The sequence below is a fragment of the Dama dama genome, chromosome 5, assembly GCF_033118175.1.
Source record: "Dama dama isolate Ldn47 chromosome 5, ASM3311817v1, whole genome shotgun sequence".
Taxonomy (NCBI): Eukaryota; Metazoa; Chordata; class Mammalia; order Artiodactyla; family Cervidae; genus Dama; species Dama dama.
This window is the reverse complement of record NC_083685.1, coordinates 96,351,474-96,373,077: the sequence shown is the minus strand read 5'-3', so window position 1 is coordinate 96,373,077 and position 21,604 is coordinate 96,351,474. Positions and strand designations below refer to the sequence as shown.

Sequence of the window (21,604 nt, the reverse complement as noted above, 5' to 3'; positions counted from 1 at the left end):
TCCAGTGGGAAGTGGGGCGCGATTCTGGTGATAACCTGAGGGCAGAGCTTCAATAAGGTTGGTCCTTGGACATTTATCAACCTCAGGCTGAGCGCCTACGACGCGACTGGACCTGTGGGCTGCGCGGGGGCTGCGTGCCACGAGGCTGGTGGAGACCTGAACTCTGCAGCAGCGGTCAGCGCCGCGGAGTGGAAGTAGGAGAGAATGCTTCGGTTCTCCCATGGAGCAGGAAGCCCGCCTCCTCCCTGAGAGCTGGGGAGCGCCGGCTGACGAGGCCACCCAGAACGCGAGCTCACCCTTCGCCAGCCCCTGGCCGACCCTGCCACGTCCCTGTCTCCAGCTCCGGGCTTCTCACGGGGACTCGGCCGCGACTCTCATCTCTCCTGCTGTGCCGCCGACGAGAACGCTGATGTTCTACTTCTTTGTACCACGCTTTACAGGCAGTGTTTTTATCGGTGGACCCAACTTTGCTGGCAACTCCAAACCTTTAAGAAGTCATCGAAAAAAAAAAAAAAAAAAAAAGAAGTCATCGAAGGCGCTCGACCGCCACTGCCTCCGGGATCAAGAGGAAGGAGCTGCGTCGAGTCAGGGCGCGAGCCTTGCAGCTGGGGCCGCGCTCGGAAGCCGGGCAGCCCTCCTCCGTGCGCCACCTGGCGGGCAGGGCGGGAGGCACGCCGCGCTGATTGGCCGACGCCCGAGCTGCCTTTTTGCTGGTGACCTGTGGGGCGAGAGGTCTGAGGGCCTGGAGTAAGCGTGGGCCGCTGCACTACGCTGACCCCCAAGTCAAGTCCAGGGGCGCCCACCACCTGGGACCTGAGCCGGTGTCGTTCTCAGGTCGTTCGTGAGGATGTTTCACATTTCAAGGTGGGATTTCTCACGCTGTTCCCAGACGTTCACTTGCTGTCCCCCAGGTGCCTTCCGACTTACAACCAGGCCTATTAAGATAATTATCTAATAACTAAATACTAAAATTTAACTTAGTAGCAGTGGGGAAGGACAGACTTAAGGTACAGAAGGCAGGTTTGGTTTCAGAAAGAGGAAAGCACTGTCGTCTGAGGCTGCTGGAGGGACTAAGAAGACAGATGTGGCGGGGATGAGGGCAGGGGGCCTGCAGAGTTGATCATTTGACACCTTTTGCTAAAAAGTGTGGTTATACATTGGAGTGAGCGAAGGTCTGGGTCAGCTTCCGAAGATTACCCAAAAAGTCTTCAAGAAAGGAGACAAACTTTTCTTTAACCCTGATCTGCTGGGTACATCCCCATTCTCTGAGCTGAGCTGTGGTGGGAACCAGCTGAAACTTTGGTCACAGGAGGACTATAATCCACACTCCACTCCCTTGGCTCCCAAGTGGGAGTCATCCTCTGCTTCCCTGATCCTACTCTGCCATTTCTGGAACCAGGACACTCCTTCCCCAGTCAACCTGCAGCACCAGGTTGCAGAAGTGGGGAGATGTTCCATGGGGTAGAGCACTGCCAATTGTCTTTCTAAATTGGTTCTCTCCTTCCCCTTGGGTTTTAATTGGTCAAACTGTCACCCAGCTGGAGGTGTTTTCCAGCCGTAGGTGGATGTGGCAGTGTAACTGAATCTTCACCAAGATTCAATTGGGGCAACTTCTGTAACACCTGGTGAAAAGGAAACTGCCTGTTCTTGGAACTGTTACTTCACTCTTCCTAGGAGTTGGAATGTGGACACAGTAATGATCCAGCATCAACCATGCAGGCAAACCCACCCTAGTCTAGGGGATGGAGGAGCAAGGTGGGTCCTTGAAGTATCTGGTGAAACTAAACTCAGCTGTCCCTTAGGCCAGGGCTTTGCAAACTTTTCATGTAAAGCCACCAGAAGTAAACATTTCAGGCTTTGTGAGCCACGCTTCTTTCTTTTTCCCCCTGCTTTTTTACATCTAAAAACATAAAAGTGATTCTTAGCTTGTGGGCTATTAAAAAAAACTGGTCACGAGCTGGATTTGGCCTATGGGCTGTTTGCTGACAGCCAGCTCATGTCTGGACGTGTATGTGAGAAAGAAATAAAAACTTGTATCTGAGAATCAGGAAGGCCTTTGCCACTAAAGGGCACTGGAGGGACAAAGCAAAGGGGAAGGGGCTTCTGGTCCTGGTAGTTTTCCCTTCTTGTCCTTACCATGTGGCACCCGTCCTCTGGTGAGTTTGCAGGTACCTCAACCAGTGGCTTCCTGCCCTGGCCTGTGTCACCTTGATGAACCTTACCAGCCAGTGTCATGTTGGTCAATATTTAACAACTGTTTTTTTTTTTTTTTTATAAAGCCCTGACTTCCACAGTAAACTCCCATCATCACCAACCTCAATGCAGGCTGGTGAAAAGGTGCAAACTGGCTGTTGCATGCCTCTACAGACCAGCTCTCACGCACCGCTAGAGCAGCCACACCAGTCCAGAGTCCTGGGCTATTTGTGTGTGGCTCTCCCTAGAGGTAATAGCTGTTCCCCATGCTCCTGGTCCTATATTCTTAAGATCTCTTTATCTTCTTTAATAGATCATTCCCCTTGACTAGTTAATACTTCTTTATATTAAACTTTCCCTGCTCAAATAACAAGTGTGGTTTCTGTCTCATGGTTGGACAGTTGTAGATGGGTCCCTGTCCCAATAGGCAGATTACTGTGGGGCTGAGGAAGGGCCAGGACCAGAGACCCATTCATAAGAATACCAATAGAGGATGGCCATTACCTGCACAGCAGCTCTGTGCCAGACCCAGAACTCTAATGAAGTTGGCATGTTGGCTGTTACTCGAAGCCAAAGGTATGCTAGTTGATACAGTCATCTCAAACAGAGGGTGTGAAATGATGACCTGCAGGTAGTAGGACTAGATAACAGTTTTTCCTAAATCAAGAAAGACACAGGAAAAATCTTAAGGCACTTATAACTTTTATGGAATCTAGTCCTAACACTGATTAGAAAAAAGTACAACTCTGCCTGGAGACTTTCTCACCCACATGGACTGCCATGTGGAAGGCTCTTCTCTGGCATGAACCCTTTTGTGTCTGATAAGCTTGGGACTCCATCTGTAGGCTTTCCCACATTCTTTACAGATGACAGGTTTCTCGCCACTGTGGATACTCAGACGCTGACTTAGACAGGAGCTTTGACTGAAGGCTTTCCTACACTCATTACACTTGTTGGGCTTCTCCCCCAAATGAATCCTCTGATGCTGAACAAGATGAGCACTCCACCTGAAGGACTTCCCACAGGCATAGCACTTGTAGGGTTTCTCTCCTGTATGAATTCTCTGATGCTGAATGAGGTTTGAACTCTGGTTGAACATTTCCCCACAGTCACTGTACTTATAGATTTTCTCTCCAGAATGAATTCTCTGGTGGATGATAAGGTGTGAGTTATAAATGAAGGCTTTACCACATTCACTGCATTTATGGTCTTTCTTCCCTGTGGGAGTTATCTTATGGGTTACAGTCATCTGTCTGAAGCTTTTCCCCTGAGTGGGGGATTCCCTTAGTCTCTCCCTTTTGAGATTTCTCTGCTGCTGCTCTAAAGGGCCCTCACCTTCAGAGGCAGCTTCAAAGGTAGTGGTGCTGGTGGCGAGTTTTTCTCTGAGCACCTGTGATTCCTCTTCAGTAATGGGTGGTTGTGGCAATGACCCTTTGTCCTTGGTCTCTGCATCATCTTCTGCAATGTTTGATGGAAACTGCAGATACACCTGTTTTGAGTGTACAGAGAAATGACACTCAGATTAGGATTTCTGGCATGAAAATAAAAGCTTAAAAAATATTCAATATACACGCGACAGAATTCAGAAGGACAGTCACTTAAATATGAGGTCATCTCTTGGTAATGGGACTGTGTACTGGAAGCTTCTCCTTTTTTTCTCGTCCCTTCTCCTTATTTGTTTTTTTTTTTCCCCCTAATTTTTAAATTTATAGAACACTACAAAAATGTTATTTGAAAAATAAAATAAATTTCAAGGCAGGATCTTTCTAGGATTTATTTACTCTTTAAAAATATGAGAAAAAGTTAATATTTTCAAGAAACTGGGGAGTGGTTAACTGATGTTGTATAGAAAAGGAAAAATGAGAATCACAGGGTGATGGAAAAGGATGTTCCTAAAGGTGCAAAGACCCTGTGCCTCTGACTTTGTGACTTTCACCTCTTCCCAGTCAACCCTTGCTCCTCCAATCTGTAGTCACAGAAAAGGTTTCCCAACCGGCTGGTTCTTTACTGAAGGGATGACTGCCTGCTTGGTGCTCTCGGCCTTTCCCTTTGATCTGCTCTTTAAAAAAAAGAAGAGACAAATGCTTTGCCTTTTCATCTTTAAAAGCTCTGTAACACTTTGTGGTTTTAATTGTCTGTAATGCTTTCTATAATTTAAAAAGGACAAACAGCAATGGCTATAAGGTAATGACAAACTTAAAAAATACATCTGTTTTCCAGGTTAAATGCTTGTGGTTAAAGAAATATGAAACATGCTTACTAGGGAAAAAAAAATCAAAAAATAGTTAGCTCTGAAGAGAGACTTATGAAACAGAGGTAAAGGAGACAAGGAAAACTCTGCAAGAAAGGGAAGGAAGTGCTGGGAAGTAAAAACATACTTTTGGAATAGACACTAAGATTAATCTGTTTTTTTGTTTTTCCTGTTTTGTTGCTAATAAGAATTTGAATTTTCAGATGCTTCTGTCTTGTGGTGGTGGAGTTATGGTGTGAAACCAAGTGTTAAATAGAATCTTCTTGATTAGCAACATATTCATGTCACGTTTCCAGTGGTTTATGAGGTTATACAGTGCTCAGCAAGGACAGTGCATGGTCCTGAGGCTCTCAGTCTAGGGTCAGCCATAAACAGAGAGGAGAGGATCTTTATGGGGATGGATGGAAGCTGGGGAGGAAGTTCTTATGGTAAATCTGAAGGGCAGAAGTGTAGACAAAAGAGAGTTTCACATGGGGCTTTTAGATGGGGAGTATGTGGTAGAGAAAGGTAATGACAGGCTGTGTCTCACATGGAATGCCTTACAGATTACAAAGTGTGTTTTGGGAGCCATGAAAAAGTTCAAAGAGAAAAGATTTCCAGGCTGGCCTATAGCTCAGGGCAGTGAAAATGATGAGGCCAAAAGTGAATGAAGTATTTTCTGGTCCTGCTTCAGGGCTCTCGGGGCTTCCCCAGTGGCTCAGCAGTAAAGAATCCACTTGCAGAGTGGGAGACACGGGAGATGCAGGTTTGATCCTTGGGTTGGGAAGACCTCTAGAAAAGGAGATGGCAACCCACTCCAGTATTCTTGCTTTGAAAGTCCCATGTACAGAGGCGCCTGGTGGGCTGTAGTCCATAGGGTCACAAAGAGTCGGACACGACTGAGCATGCATGCACTTAGGACTCTCTAAACCAAGAGATGCTGGTGAGGTTTTATAGCCAGATACACTAGAAATTTAATCCTTAGAGCTACTACATAAGGTAGGTTATCATTATTCCTAATTTTGTGGGTGATGACATCTCTCACCTAAGTGATAAGAACAGTAAGGCCAGGATGATGACAGCTTCTGAGCTCCTGTTCTGTGCCCTTTATACTCTCTCCTCCTTCCCTCCCTCCCCACAATTCTGCTACTCGACACTGTCTGGGAAGGGCCAGGGCTCCATAGGCTGCAGCTGGAAGCTTGGTTTCTCCCGGGCTGCTCCCAGAGCTGCCTTCTCCCATTGCTCTTCCCATGCAGGTCCACACACAAGGCCTGGGACCTGGGGGTGATCAGGTACCACTTGGTTTCTGTGGGACCAAAGGAGACTTTAGAGAGCCTCCTCACAGCACAGGGGCAGGAAGAGGAGCTAGAGTCTCATTCAGGGCTTGAAGGCAGAAAAAGACAGAAACACACACTCAGTGTTCTACTTGGCCCCAAACAGTTTTGAACTTGGCAACTCCCCCTACTACTGCCCCTCTGTCAGGCTGGAAGGTCATTGATCTGGTTCCCACAACAGATCATATGTTCCCCTTTCCACCTGGGGTCCTGGTTCATTAAGTCCTTTCTCTAAATCCTCGAGCACAGTCACAGCCTTCTCTCCACTCTTAGGGTGATGTCCCCACACCCAGGATTGGAGTTCCTTGGGCAGGATGGTCAGGAATTCTTTCAGTACCAGTAACTCTAGGATCTGCTCCTTGCTGTAACTCTCAGACCTCAGCCTCTCACAGCAGAGGACCCTTAGTCGGTTCAGGGCCTCCCGGGCACCAGGAGCCTCTTGGTAACAGAGCTGCCTGAAGTGCTGGCAGAAGATCTCTTGACTGGGAGAGTGGTTCCCATGTAGTCTGGTCTCACATTCCCAAGTCTGTTTCTCTTCCTTTGGCTCCATCATCATAACCTTTTCTTGATCCTGTGTACCTAGAAGGGCCAGAGTTTTAGCTGCTGTTAGTGATACAGCCATCCTATCTTGGATTGGCTCTGGAGAAGACCCACACCAACCAGAGTCTTTCAGGGGCACGCTGTAATATAAGCAGAACTTTTTTTTTTCATTCATTAAATACACACTCAGCACCTACCAAGACCCTGTACTATATCCTTTAGTCTTTCCTTCTCCATCCCTCCTCAGATTCCTATTCTAGTGTCACTGCCTTTGAGAAAGTCTGGTAGACAGATACATAAAGTGTTTTCTTCACTACATGTTACAACTTGATAAAGGCTATAGCAGGAGAAAAGAGCATGGGGGGGGGGGGGAGTTGGGGAGAGGGGACTGTTCTGGAATCTCATGGGAAGAAACAAGTTTGAAGCAAAAACCAGGTTTCCAGAACTCGGAGCTGAGCAACTTTCAGAGCAAGGTGACTTGCCTGTTTTCAATTATTGACTCTTAGAGGTGTTGGAGTGGAGCCTCCTGCCAGATGGCTCCTTCACTCTTCCTAAAATTTCGGTAGTGGCCACAACAAAAGAAAAGTTTAAAATTTCTCTAAGGCAATCTTATTCAAACGCCCAGGATCTGTAGCAGGGTCCTGTTAAGAGGCAGCTATTGGGCAAGACTTGGTCTCGGTAAAGTGTCCAGCGTCAGGAAAATCTAAAGGGAAAGAGGTGGACGGCACCCAGAGGCCCTTAAAGGCACACAAACAGGGGCCACTGGCTACGGAGGAGGGAGGCGCAGAAGACGAGCGCGGAAGCCTGTGTCTCAGGGTGATGCCCCGGTGGCCAGTTGCCAGTTGAATTCCTGCGCACGGCACTGGGTACGGGGTCCGCCTGACCGCCTGGCCAGTTACAATTCCCCATCCTTCACTTTAAGCCCTGGACTCTCTAGAGAAGAGGGGCACCAGGCCAGCCCCCGCCCTCCACGAACAGTGGGGACCTGGACCCCTTCCCCTGCAAAGGCGCACAATCTGTCCTCGGCTCCTCAAAGGGCTGCCCGCGGGGTGTGCTCACTGCAGAAACCGCTGCTGCCTTCCTGGACCGGCTACAGCAGAGCGGGCCAGCGGGCTACACCCTGAGGGCCGCCGCTAAGCTTCACCTTAGAGGACTCGGAGCTTACACCTAGCCACTTTTGCACAGCTCGCGCTTCCAGCTGACCAGGGAGGGCAGGTGTGCGCCTGCGCACCCAAGGCCTTCCCTGTGGCGGAGGGCTCTGGGAATTGCGGTCCTGGAGCGGGTGGGGCAGGTGTGGGCCGAACTTTTAACCTAAAGGCTGGCGTGCCTTGCTTCTCTGTTCAGTTGTGCCTCCAGGGTCCTGCCCAAGCTGGGGAAGTTCTACCTGTGCGTGGCCTCTTTGCAGCCTTTCCTCCTCTACCTTCTGTCTTCCACTTACATCTTCCCAGACCTGATTAGAGGGTCACAGCTGGAAAAAGAAGTTACCCTTAAGGAGAAAGTGTTGTTATTCAGTTGCTCAGTCCTGTCCGACTTTTTGCGATCCCATGGACTGCAGGACGCCAGGCTTCCCTGTCCTTCACTATCTCCCAGAGTTTGCTCAAACGCATGTCCACTGATGAGTCGATGATGCCTATCTCATCCTCTGTCACCCTCTTCTTTTGCCTTCAATCTTTCCCAGCATCAGGGTCTTTTCCAATGAGTTAGCTCTTTGCATCAGGTGGCCAAAGTATTGGAGCTTCAGCTTCAGCATCAGTACTTCGATGAATATTCAGGGTTGATTTCCTTTAGGATTGGCTGGTTTGATCTCCTTGCTGTCCAAGGGACTCTCAAGAGCCTTCTCCAACACCACAGTTCAAAAGCATCAGTTCTTCGGGGCTCAGCCTTCTTTGTGGTCCAACTCTCACATCCATACCTGACTATTGGAAAAACCATAGCTTTGACTATACAGACCTTTGTCAGCAAAGTGATGTCTCCGCTATTTAATATGCTGTCTAGGTTTGTCACTCCATGAACAGTTTGAAAAGGCCTATGCATATCCATCAGTAAATAAAAACAATTCCTGGTGAGAAGAAAAACGAAATCTAAGGATGTAGTTCATTGAGATGGGGGAAAAGGACTTGTTGATAGAGGAAATTACTGCTATCTGCTTTCCCAATAATAACAAACATGTGTCTGATTATGAGTTCTCAGGAAGGAAAGGTAACCATTATGAGAATGGAAAAGAACAGTACAGCATCCAAATTAACATGGGAAAAAAACAGAATGAGCAAACTAGTATGAATCCTAGAAAGAAAAGAATCCAACTGGATCAAAAAAGGAAATCAAAAGCAAAATTACAAAGCACCTATAAGGCAATAAAGAGAACACTTTATGCTAAAATCTATGGGACTTAGCAACAGCCATACTTGAAAATGTACACCATAAAATCACTGTAGATGGTGACTGCAGCCATGAAATTAAAAGACACTTGCTTCTTGGAAGAAAAGTTATGACCAACCTAGACAGAGTATTAACGAGCAGAGACATCACTTTGCCAACAAAGGTCCATCTAGTCAAAGCTATGGTTCATCCAGTAGTCATGTATGGATATGAGAGTTGGACCATAAAGAAGGCTGAGCACTGAAGAACTGATGCTTTTGAACTGTGGTGTTGGAGAAGACTCTTGACAGTCCCTTGGACAGCAAGATCAAACCAGTCAATCCTAAAGGAAATCAGTCCTGAGTATTCATTGAAGAACTGATGCTGAAGCTCCAATACTTTGGCCACCTGATGCGAAGAGCCGACTCACTAGAAAAGACTCTGTCTGACGCTGGGAAAGATTGAAGGCTGGAAGCAGAAGGGAATGACAGAGGACGAGATGGTTGGATGGCATCACTGACTCAATGGACATGAATATGAGCAAGCTCGGGGAGATAGAGAAGGACAAGCAAGCCTGGTGTGCTGCAGTCCATAGGGTTGCAATGAGTCGGACACAACTGAGCAACTGAAGAATAACAACAACTATATCCCCTATTAATGAAAACAGATATAAAACAATTTAAAACTCACCTTAAGAAACTTTAAAAGCATAGTGAAATAAACCTAAAGAAGCAAAGAAGAGTGAATCAGTAAAGATAAAAAACAAATTTAAAAATAGTAGAAGGGATAAATTCAAATGCTAATTTCCTTGAAAAGAGCAGCAAAATAGATAAACTTGTTTACAGCCTGATTAAGAGCAAGAAAAATTAAGAATTGGAATGAGAAATAAAACATAACAATAGAATCAGAAGAGATGAAAATAATTAGAGACCATTTCACTCAGCTTTAGGGTAGAATATTGAAAAATCTAGATGAAATGATCTTTTAGCAAAATTTAAATTACCAAAATTGTGTGCACCAGCCAGATATTTATAAAACAACCCGATTCTGGGGGTACAAGATCTCAGGAAAATGCTAGAGAGCAATTATTTATATATAATGTGAAGTACCATTCTTTGGCAAACATTTCAAATGGGAATCACTAAAATACTTAACTAGGGAGAATTCTCTGGTGGTCCAGCAGTCAGGGCTCTGGTGCTTTCACGGTTTCATGGCCTGAACCGAATGCCATCCCTGGTGGGGGAACTAAGATTCCACAAGCTCAGTGAGGTGTGGCCAAACCTGCCACTCTCCCCTCCCCACAAAACACTTAACTAGAAACCAGTCACCAATTCAAAACAGATACTTTGACCAAGCAAAATATAATTTAACCTGAATTTTTCCTATACTGACTAGTTTATGGCTATATCTAGAGTGGAAAGAAAAGAAAGGAAATTACACATACTATGCTCTTGTGATGACTATAGTTTTCAACAACCAACACAAAACTAGAAAATTACAAACATGCACGTTCAAACATTTATTGAAAAGAATTATATGTGTAAATCTATGTCTGGGCTACAGGTGAGGAGATACAAAAACATAGCTCCCTGCTTTCAAAAAGCTAAATGTGTAGGAAGTGTAAAGAAAACAAGAGAATATACATAAATGATTTACAGTGTAATAGTGGCTTCTTGTAAGCTCTGAGGCTGGAGAAACAAAGGAGTTTGGTTTGTTCATTCCAGCAAGCCAGGCTTCAGTGCTTGAATTTTTCTTACAATGAACAATGTGGGAAAAAAAGTGCCAAGGCATTTTTCTTTAAAGAATTGAGTGTGTGTTCATCAGAACCTGTCAGACATGTCCATGTTTAAAGAAAAAAGTTATTTTAAGTGATAGGGACTCTGAAAGCTGCAGGGGATCAAGACAACCTGAGATAAGAGTTAGGACAATGCATTAGCTGTTTAGGGACAGTAATTAGACCAGGCCTCAAACTGGAAGCTTTCATGAAGCGAGAGACAAGTCAGTATGAGAGAGCATATTAAATGCCAAGCCAAGAACTTTCACTTTAGTAAAACAGGCAGCCACTGGCTGCTTTTTGAATGTGAGTTTGCATTTGTTTGTGTGTGAGATGATAAAAGCAGTATTTGAAGAAAATCAAGTAGTGGTGTACATCATGGATTAAAAAGGTGAACAGTTCCATGACAACTAGAACAGTAATGGAAGACCAAGGCTCAGAGAAGCCTTGTTCACTTTCACCCTCAGGATCTCAAGGTGCTGCCAGATTTGATCCAGAGATTCTTTATGCTAAAAGGAAAGAAAGCACATCAGGGGTGGGTGGGTGGGTGGGTGCAGTCTCCTTGATCACACATCCAAAAAATGCATGGATACCCTTCAGAGGTAATCAGGAGAAATCATTATACCCAAGATTCTGATAAAACTCCAGAGACAGACAAACCAGTCCTTCCAAATTTGTCCCCAGTTGTTTAAGGTCTTCTTCACAATAGGCTTAACTCATGCACATGGCTGACCAGAATTTTAGGTCTTCTAATCTTCTCAACTTCAGACATAGGAAGAAAGTTCTTCCAAATCTTTATTTCATCAGAGATTCAGAAACTGAAATGAGAAATGATTTGTACTGTAGCTGCAGCCAAGAGACATCAACATATTTACCAGCTCTATTTTCAACATTCTCAACTGCTACATTCAAACCCATCCTGCTTCAGTGAGGAAATGAGTTGAAGAAAAGAAGCCAAATAAGGAGTAGATTTAATGACCAATGTCACTAGTGTGTTTGGTAGATTTGATAGTGTGTTGGGAGAGGGACCTCAGTGGCATGAGGAAGAGAGTTTTTGGCTGCACCATGTGGCTTGTGGGGATCAGGGATCGAACCCGAGCCCAAGGCAGTGAAAGAACCGAGTCTTAACCACTGGACTTCCAAGGGATTCCCCAGCAGCCAGCTTTCAGGGATGGTGTGGATGGGCTTCTCCACTTTAAGACATCCCACTACTGTTTAGGATGCCCTTGTGGAGGAGCCCTAGGCCCCAGTGCTTTGAACTTTAAGGGGTCATCTTCTTAATACCAGCCACAACACAGCAGGGTATTCTTACACATCTTTTATTTTGCTTGTAAATACTTCATCTTCTGTTTAGAAATGGTTAAAGCTCTAGATGCCCTTCTGTGTGTCAACAGTAGATTTCAGTTTTCTCATTTAAAGCTCACAATTACACCAGGAGGTAGATTATTTTAACACCATTTTATTAGTGAGGAAAATAAGGATCAGAAGGGTTACATAATTTGTTCCAGGTCCTGAGGCCAACATGTCCTACTGGGATTCAAACCCACATCTGCGTCCCCTCCATTACACCACACTGCTTCTCCTGAAATAGTTCATCAAGCTAGTTTTCTATCAGACTCTGGTTTCCCATTTGGGATGCACTGCCACTGCCCATGTCACACTGAAATGCTTCCTTAAATGGCCCCTGGTGACTGGTGTTCTAAATATCCAAGGGCAGGGCTTCTCAACCAGGGCGCTGTTGACACTTAGGGTCAGATAATTCTTTTTTGGAGGTAGAGCGAGCTGTGTATTGTAACATATTTAACAACATTACTGCTTTTTAGATGCCAGTATTTCCTTCCCAGATGTGACAACCAAAATGTCTCTGGGACATTGCCTAATGCCCTCTGGGAAGCAAAAATCACCCTGGTTGAGAACCACTGATCCCCTCTGTGCATCTCACAAGCTATTCCCACTGAGGAAAGATATAGGTTGAAATTCTCACCTATGTAAGGTAACTGTCCCATTCGGTAACTTTCTTGTCTGCTGATACAGGTAAGTTCATATACAATTTACCAGTAGTTCATGGTACAAGAAATATTTGACAATTGTGCTTGACTGCACAGATAGGCAGGACCTAATTACCAATATCAGTTTTCAGATTAAAGATGACTGATCTCTTTCAGAGTTCTGCTTAGAGTCTCCAATTCTCAAATAATTACAAAGCTCTGGTTCAAGACAAAACCACTCTCCTCTAATCATTTCACCCTTCAAAGTTGTTGCTTTAATTCCTACCAACTCAGGTCACCTAAATGCCCTGCCCTGGCACTCAGTCTAGTCCTACCCACTGTCCTTCCCTTTGCTCTTTCATTTCCTGATACTACTAGTCATTATCATTCTTTCCCTGGGGAACACTTCACTTGGCTCTTGTATCCTGGCCTTCAGCTTTCCTGTTGTCAAGTCATTTCTATTAGTTTTTGTTTCCTCTCAATTAATGGTTCATTCTAATTAGTATTATCACATATGCATAAGCATATTTTATAAGGAGATAAAAGGGGAATATGTATAAAATATATATCTAACAGGAAGAACTCATCCCAGAGAGATTTAATCACTCTAAAGTACTTAAAGTAGATTTATACTTGTCACTAGATTAGGTAGTCAAGATTGAAATGGCTCCTTCCATGAAGAAGTTAGTTCGGGGGTTGTTGGCAAAGTGATTTCTAATGATGTTAACAACAGTGGAAGTCCCCTGAAACATTTTCAAGTAATTGTATCCTCTGGATTGTATGCCAGTTTTAGATCTGAAGCAGAGAAAAGGTGATTATGTCCAAGAGCTCGCCCACATTACTCTTACATGTTTTCCATCCATTAGGGCTCTTCGAATGTTTTCCTACTTTCAAATGGTTTTCAGCAATAAAAACCCTTTACTGTGCAATAAGACGTGGTCTCCATCAAGCTTTTTCTACATTCATTAGGTTTCTGTTTCCTATTAGAGTAAGTCATATTTAAGGACACTCTTGTGTTCCCCAAGCTCCTTTCCAGTGTGAAGTTTCTGATGATCAAGAAAAGCTGTGTGCCTGCTGAAGGCCTTCCCACAGTGGCTACATTCAAAGGCTTTCTCTCCAGTGTGAATTCTTTGGTGACTAACAAGGTGTGAGTTCTTGCAGAAGGCCTTCTCACACTCAGGGCATTCATACGTTTTCTTGCCAGTGTGAACACGGTGGTGTTTAATGAGATCTGAGCTGTCCCTAAAAGATTTCCCACATTTATTGCACACATAAGGTTTTTCTACACTATGAATTCTGCGATGTTTCATAAGGTCTGAGCTCTGATTGAAAGTTTTCCCACATTCCTTACATTCATAGGGTTTCTCTCCTGAGTGAGTTACCTGATGTCAGGTGAGGTCTGAGCTGCCTCAAAAAGTTCTACCACACTGACTGCACTGATAAGCTTTCTCTTCTTGGTGAATTCTCTGCTCTTCTCTAAGTAATTTTTCCTTACTGAATGTTTTCCCAACTTCCTTAAGTTTCTCTCCAGTATGAAGTCTCTGATGCTTGAGAAAAGCTGTGCGCCAGATGAAGGCTTTTCTGCATTCCTTACATTCATAAGGTTTCTCGCCACTGTGGATTCTGTGATGCTGGATGAGGAGCAAATGTCGCCGGAAGGCTTTCCCACATTCATTGCACTGATAGGGTTTCTCTCCAGTGTGAATTTTCTGATGTGTCATAAGGTGCAACCTCTGGCTAAAGGCTTTCCCACATTCATTGCATTCATAGGTTTTCTCTCCAGTGTGAGTTATCCAATGCTGAATTAGATCTGAACTTCCCTGGAAAGATTTTCCACACTTAGTACATTCATAAGATTTTTCTTCCCTGTGCATTCTCTGTTGTTGGATAAGATCCAAGTTAGAAGTACAGGCTTTTTCACATTCAAGTTCCTTTCCAGTGTGTAGCCTCTGATGTTTCAGAAAGGCTGTGCATCCACTGAAGGATTTCCCACATTTGCAACATTCATGGAGTCTCTTCCCACTGTGGAGTCTCTGGTGTTCAGTGAGGCGGGAGCGCTGCCTAAAGGTCTTTTCACAGTTGCTGCACTTGAAGGGTTTCTCTACAGTATGAATTCTCTGATGTGCATCCAGGTGTGAGCTTTGACTGAAAGTCTGTCCACATTCATAACATTCATACGGTTTCTCTCCAGTGTGAGTTCTGTGATGAATAATGAGATCTGAGCTTTGATTGAAGGCCTTCCCATATTCATTGCATACATATGGCTTTTCTCCAGTGTGAATTCTCTGGTTGCAGGACAAGGTTTGAGCTCCCCTTGAAGGCCTTCCCACACTCTTTACATTCATAGGGATTCTCACCATTATGAATTCTCTTATGTCGAACCAGGTTGGAGCTCTGATTGAAGTCTCTTCCACATTCATGACATATATAAGGTTTCTTTCCTGTATGAATTCTCTGATGTATAATAAGATTTGAACTTTGATTAAAGTCTTTTCCACATTCACTACATACATATGGTTTCTTTCCTGTATGAATTCTCTGGTGTATAATCAGGTTTGAGCTCCGATTGAAAGTTTTCCCACATTCCTTATATTCATAGGTTTTCTTTACATTATCAGTTTTCTGATGTTCAGTTATTTCTGACTTCTGTTTGAAGCTCTGACCACAGACTTCATATCTGTGGGATCTTTCTCCTGTAGAAAGGAATTTTTCTCTTTCCTTACATCCATGGCCTCTCTCTCCTGCAATGGTTTTTTTGGGGATCACATTCACTTCCCTGATACCTCTCTCTTGGGAAGAGGGATGTCTCACTGCATCATGTAAGGAGCTCACCCAATACCTCAATAACCTGTCCTCAGGATCGTTGATTTCAAATAACCTACATTCCTGGGAGATTGTCTTTGGAGTCTTTCTGATACAGTCCTTGCTGAATTTTTTTTCTCCTGAAATTTCCATCTTTGACTTCCAATCTTTTATCTTACTCCTGGTCTCAGAATCTGAAATGATAAGCAGACCATTCTATAATATTTAAAATACAAATTTCACCTCTTTCCTACACCAGAAAATCTTAGAGGGAGGTAGAGGGAAGAACAAGGAACTTAGAAGAAGACTCTTCCCTGCTGGCACTGAGATTTAGACATTTTTCAGAGGGATTGTGGCTATCACAGGAATACACACTCTATTGATGGAAAAGAAACCTACTGGGGTGCAGGCTGGAGCTGGTGTGTAGGAGTGGCCTGCAGGGTGGTGGAGGAATTCACTGGAGGAGGTGGGCAGTCTGGAGCTGGAAGTGGCCTGTTTGATGGGGTAGGAACCTGCTGGGCCCTGTGTCCAGGCCAGAATGGGTTCACAGGAAGCAACCACTAGGGTGAGTGCCACTCACCCTAGCTGATCTGCTGGCAACCACACCAATAAATAAACAGCACACCAGCATCAGCAAGAGAAGTTCCTTCCTTTTCCTATGGCCTTGCATTTCCCTCCAGCAACCTCTGTTGACAAAATATAAGTCTTGTACCAGCTGGCAAAGGAGATGTTCAGATCTAGTAACATAAGCAAAGCAAAGAAGAATAGATTTGGAGTTGAGATATGATATATTAATAACTGGTACACTAACACTGCTATATTTAAAATGGATAACCAACAAAGACCTATTGTATAGCACATGGAACTCTGCTCAATGTTATGTGCCAGACTGGATTGGAGAGGGGTTTGGGGGAGAATGGATACATGTATATATATGGCTCACTCCCTTCACTGTTCACATGAAACTACCATAACATTGTTAATCGGCTATACCCCAATATAAAATAAAAAGTTTAAAGTTACAACAACAACAACAAAAAACACCAACTGGGTAGTGGGAGTGAAAGAGTGGGGGTAAGGGGGAGGAGCTGGTGAATTCCACTTCAGACATGTCATATTTGACTTACCTGTGAGGCATCCAGGAGGAAACTTCTGAGAAGCCAATGGATCAGCAGGTCAGGAACCCAGGAGGGAAATCTAGAATGGACATACAGATTTTGGAATCATCAGTATATAAATAGTATCTAAAGCAGAAAAGTGACCCTGGTGATTACAACTTAGAGGCAGCTTAGGGTTCTGAAAAGAACAGGGCTTAGGGGCCAGCAGAGCCAAGTTAGAGTCCCAGCTTCTTCATCTCCCCCAACCATCATTTCTGCAAATGTAAAAGAGAAATATCACTTACTCCAAAGTGTTATTGTACACATTAAAAACAAACAAACAAAACCACCCTGGGAATTCCTTGGCGGTCCAGTGGTTAGGACTTGGCACTTTCACAGCTGTGGCCTGGTTGAGGAACCAAGATCCTGTAAGCTGCATGGCAAAGTAAAAACCAAAAAACCTACCCGAATGTACAGAAAGCCACACATCACTACAGTATAAGCCTCCCAAGAGTGTAAGCTCCATGGGGGTGGGGGTCTTTATTTTGTGCAGTGTTGGACCACTACCTGGACCATTTCAGGTACTCTATTAAAAAATCATTGAGTAAGTGAATAGTAAGGTATCTCTCTTCCCCCTTCCCCTTGACTAAATAATTCCTGAAATTCTTGTCTCCATTGGCTTCCATAATGCACTATACTCCACCCACTCTACTTTTTTATTGTCTTTACCCAGCCATTAAATATTGGTGTTACTAAGGCTCAGCCCCTAGTCCTCTCCTTTTATATTCTGTATCTCAATGACCATATCAACTCTGGCTTCAGTGATCACCTTTGTCTAAAATGAATCATAAATCTAAAACTCCAACTCCTCACTTACACTGTAGCCTATATTCACAATTCATCTGCAGTCCAGTGTCTTACTGACAGTCAAGAAGAATCAAATGCATAAAAATGAACTCATCATTTTGCTTCTAAATGTATTCCCCCTTCTTACAGCTGTTTCTGCCCAAACGGCCAGTTTTCATTGAATAAATATTTAATGTGCCTACAGTAAGCCTACAGTGTCCAGGCACTGTTCTAGGCCCTGGGATACTCTGGTGAAGAAGCCCCTAATGGGGCTTGTACTGTTTTAAGCCAGAAACACAGTAGTTTACCAAAAATGTGATCCATAGAGCAGCAACATCGGCCTCACCCAGAAGCTTGGTAAAATGCAAATTCTGAAGCATTGTCAAGACCCACTGAATCAGTCAGCTGGGGAGGGGCCCAGCAATCTGTGCTCACCCAGCTCACGATGCAGGTGATTCCTTAACTTTGCTACAATCTGAGCAGCACTGCTGTAGTCATCTTGGACTTCTCCCTCTCTATCCCTTCTGTCTGTATATTTTACCTAATTCTGAAAACTGCTCCAACGCCATCTTAACTCAAAATGTTCTCACTCCATGCTTGGATTCTTGTAAAATCTCTAAACATGTTTTCTGGCTCCAATCAGTGCTGAGAACACTGTCAAATGAAATAATTTTCTAAGGCACGGCTAACATCAATGAGCAAAACTCTATCATGATTTCTTCTATCACCCATTGAAGGAAATAATAGCTTCTTGTTGACTCACAGAGCTGAATTATATCCTAGGGCTGCCATGACAAAGTCTCATGAACCAGGTGACTTAAAACAACAGGAATTTATTCTCTTACAGTTCTGAAAGTTAGAAGTCTGAAAGGAAGGTGTTGGCTGCGTGGCTTCCTCCTGCAGGCTCCTAAGGGTAACTAGTCTAGGTCTCTCTCCTAGCTTCTGGTGACAGCAGGCAATCCTTGTGTTCCTTGCTTAGCAGATGCAGTACTCCAGGGTATGCCTCCATCTTCACACGGCATTCTGTCTGTCTCTTCATTTGGTCATCTTCTTTCTTATAAGGACACTGGTCATATTGAAGTAGGGGCCCATTCTACTTCAGCATAACCTTGTCTTACCCAGCTACATCTGCAATGACACTGTTTCCAAATATGGTCACCTTCTGAGGAATGGGGGCTAAGACCTCAACATATCCTTTTGGGCGATACAATTCAACTCATAGCAATATCCCTGCTCTATGATTCCCTAAGAGCAAACCTATGCTCTTGAATCCTCCCTAACATTCCCATATAGTAGGTTTCTTCCCATTCTGTCCCTCTGCCCATGACTCTCCTACTTGTGCTCCTTCCTACTCTCCTTCATCTATATCAAGATCAAACGCGGCAAAAGGCCAGGCAGTTCATCAGAATGAGTAACATAAACCAGGTGGTAAATGACAGCTAGTACTTTGCTTCAGTGTCTGGGAGACAATGATTAGTGGGGACTGGGTATCTGAAAATCTTATACTGAGTCTAAAGGAGGGAACTGCTACTCAATTCCTGCTAATTGTACCAGGCAGACACATGGATCCTGTTTGGCCACATCTGATTTTCCAAGAGATGCTAAAAACCCAGACTTTTGAGTGAGTGGATGTGAAAGAAATTTTCTGATTTTAAAATGTTGGCCACTAGTTCAAGTAAAAACAAACAGCATGAGTCAAGAAAATTTGTCTAGACGGAACTCCCTGATGGTCCAATGGTTAGGACTTGGCACTTCCACTGCTGCGGCTGGAGTTCAGTCCCTGGTCAGAAACCAAGATCCCCACAAGCTGCAGGGTGAGGCCAGAAAAAAAAAAAAGTGTCTACAGAGTAATCTGGCCCAGGGGCCAAACTTTTACTATCTCTGACTTACACAAATAACCTTCCACTGTTTCAGACTCACCTTAGTACCTTCTATTTCAATCCTTATTATTATTATTTCAATCCTTTAAATTCATATTCATGCATTAGATGATACTACACAAGACAAGAGTCCCTGCCTAGGGGCCTGGAAGACTTGGACACGAAACCAGGTATTAAGTGCTTGTGAAACAGACCCTTGTTTAACTAAACAAGCTAAAAAAGATGAACAGTTTAAAGTGGAAGATGGCAATGCTGGGTGCCTTCCCAAAGAAAATGACTTTTGAAGCTATACCTAAAAAATATACAGACCTTCACAAAGAAGAGACCAGCCCAAGTCCCTCCCTCTCTGAGCTCCAACAGTACGAATATTTTAGATCAGGTATTAGAACGTGTCTGAACTATACAGTTCATTCCTGTGGTTCAGTCTAGTCTTCCCAACGGGGCTGTCCCTTACTCCTGGAGAGTAGAAACCCGATCTTGTACTTGAAGTTACATCTACAAACGCGCTTGGCACAGCACTGGCCAAGGAATAAGGTCAGTTCATGCCTGGGGGTTGATTCTGGGCCTGGGAGAGATGTAGTTTGCAGAACTCACAGGAGGGAACTGGAACAGAAAGTAAAAGGGGGACGCGGCAGAGGACGGGAGCTGGAGATGGGCAGGGAGCACCGAGACCAAAATGAGGGCCAAGGGCTTAGAAGGCCTGACCGCGCGCATCGGGCGCCTAGGTCCTGGAAGCCACAGACTCTCCCTTTTTGGAGAAATAGAGAGTTCAGCGCCCTCCTCCGAAGATCTGCTCCCCCACTCTCTTCCTGGGACCCCCAGTTCTGCGATCGCGGCGTGGTCTCACCTCCAGGCCACCCCTAGCCTCTCGCTTGACCGGGGCCCCCTCCATGGCCACCAGTGCTCAGCCCGCATTCCTCCCTTGGGCGCGGGGCCACCACCCCGGACACCGCGTCAGCGGTGGCCGATCACTTCCGGCGTGCTCTGGCAGGCTGCCGTTCACTTTCCCGCCGCCGACCCGGCTGTGCCGGCTGATCCGCGGGCGCGCCCCCAGGCCACCTCCCACCGGCTCTGGGGTCCCCTGCGCAGGCTCGGTGTCGTCCGCTCGGTCTCGCGCTAGTAGAATCCTGAGGGTCCAAAGCCGAGCAGGTTGGTGCACCTGCTGGCGCCGCGTTACACGAGCGAGGCCACCACCGAGACGCAAGTCCTCCGGCCTGTAGGCCTGTAGGTCTGGGTGGGTGATCTCATCAGAAAACCACACTTCTGTTCTAATTTTTAATCTTTTTCTCCCTGCGTGCCTTTGTGGTCTGATTCATTGATGCCTTCTGTTTGCATTGCCCTGTCAAAGGCTTGGCAGAAAAAAAACAAAAAAGCCTTGGCAGTACGGAGATTTAAAAAAAGGTCAGCGAAATGTTTAACAGGTCGAGTTCTGAGTGAGAAAGATAATTAGAAAATCAGGGAGAATCGTTGACTTACCACTTATGGGTGTTTGACTTTGGGCAAATTACCTAACCTCTCTGAGTCCAATTTAATGGATTACCCTCTCTTTCCTCACTGATTTTAAATACTGTCTTTATCATTAACTAAATTCACATATGTACTTGGTTATGTATTTTAAGTACATTCTGTTTGTTACCTGTTTCTATCTGCTTTGATAATAAACTGTTATAGTAGGCTTTTAACTATGTTTTAAAATCTGGTGGGCTAGTCTTCTACTCTTCTTTTTTTCAAAAAAGTTGTAAACATGAATGTTTTCTTGTATTTCTTATATTACTTTTAAAAACACAAATAGCGTGGTTTTTTTGTTTGTTTTTGTTTTTGTTTTAAGAACCAAAATATGCTTAAACCAGAAGAATGAAAAAGGACGGTTGAGGGAAGAACGGTAGCTACTATTTTTTTTTTTTTTTTTGAGAAATATAAAGTCATATTGAGAGTGGTTTGTTTTGGCTTTTTAGTACTTTTTTTCTTCTTTTTTTTAAATAACAAAAAGCATTCTGATCTCATCTGAGTTTAACATGCTGCTCCTGTGAATTCATTATGTAATTCATTTGCTCTAAAAGTATGTATGTCATGCCTGCTCTCTGCCAAACACTGGTGATGCAATGAATGTTGAGCAAACCCAAGGTCCCCTCACGGAGCTTAAAGTCATCAAGAGGAGATAGTTAACCAATTCAGTGAATAAATATAAACTGTTAACAGTAGTGAGTGCTGTTCTGGAGAGTACATGGTGCCCTAAGTGTTTATAAAAAGATTTGACTACACAGGGAGGTCTGTGAAGGTTGTCTGCAAGCAGGCTCTCCCTGAAGAGTTAGGACGATGAAGGACAAGAAAGCCACATATACCCACCCCTGCTGGAATGTATGTAACAGGAAAGTCCAAATCCTTCTTTTGTTGGAAGATCTGAATTTTACTTTCTAATAAATTTTCATTGTACAGTATTTTAATTTTATTATGAAAAATCTTTACATCACCCAAGGGACAAGGTGTTAACTAGATAGGTGGAAACAGTCATGGATATTAAGTTGGGAGGGTTTTTTTTGCAAGGGGACTGACTAACTGGAA

At 44.3% G+C, this 21,604-nt stretch overlaps 2 protein-coding genes and 1 long non-coding RNA gene across 4 annotated transcripts; all 3 read right to left on the bottom strand.

The window, feature by feature from the left end:
* Window positions 1-129: 129 nt before the first annotated feature.
* On the bottom strand, window positions 130-6,413 carry ZNF232 (zinc finger protein 232). Of its 2 annotated transcripts, XM_061141034.1 has the most exons (3): window positions 6,095-6,413; window positions 3,529-3,682; window positions 130-485 (listed from the first exon to the last, which is right to left on the bottom strand). In XM_061141034.1, exons 1-3 carry the CDS (start codon window positions 6,377-6,379, stop codon window positions 415-417), a joined length of 510 nt encoding a protein of 169 aa, XP_060997017.1. In that variant the 5' UTR covers window positions 6,380-6,413; the 3' UTR covers window positions 130-414. The 2 variants fall into 2 exon arrangements, with proteins under 2 accessions (XP_060997017.1, XP_060997016.1); XM_061141033.1 differs by lacking the exon at window positions 130-485 and having other exon boundaries at window positions 2,583-3,682.
* A 5,455-nt stretch (window positions 6,414-11,868) lies between these two features.
* On the bottom strand, window positions 11,869-14,886 carry LOC133057108 (zinc finger protein 594-like; the record flags this gene model as incomplete). Its single annotated transcript, XM_061143219.1, is given in 2 exon segments — window positions 11,869-14,720; window positions 14,722-14,886. Coding segments are annotated over 2 exon segments (1,059 nt in total), but the record flags the coding sequence as incomplete, so codon positions are not given.
* A 4-nt stretch (window positions 14,887-14,890) lies between these two features.
* On the bottom strand, window positions 14,891-20,172 carry LOC133057109 (uncharacterized). The gene is made up of 3 exons (XR_009692969.1): window positions 19,890-20,172; window positions 16,347-16,416; window positions 14,891-15,413 (listed from the first exon to the last, which is right to left on the bottom strand). It is a non-coding gene; the product is annotated as an uncharacterized LOC133057109 (long non-coding RNA).
* Window positions 20,173-21,604: the final 1,432 nt, after the last annotated feature.

Excerpts from the sequence above, each read along its gene's own strand:
- ZNF232 (XM_061141033.1), bottom strand. The coding sequence starts at position 6,379 with ATGGCTGTATCACTAACAGCAGCTAAAACTCTGGCCCTTCTAGGTACA. Across the intron at positions 3,683-6,094 it reads AGCAGATCCTAGAGTTACTG|GTGTATCTGCAGTTTCCATC; the intron begins GTACTGAAAGAA and ends CACTCAAAACAG.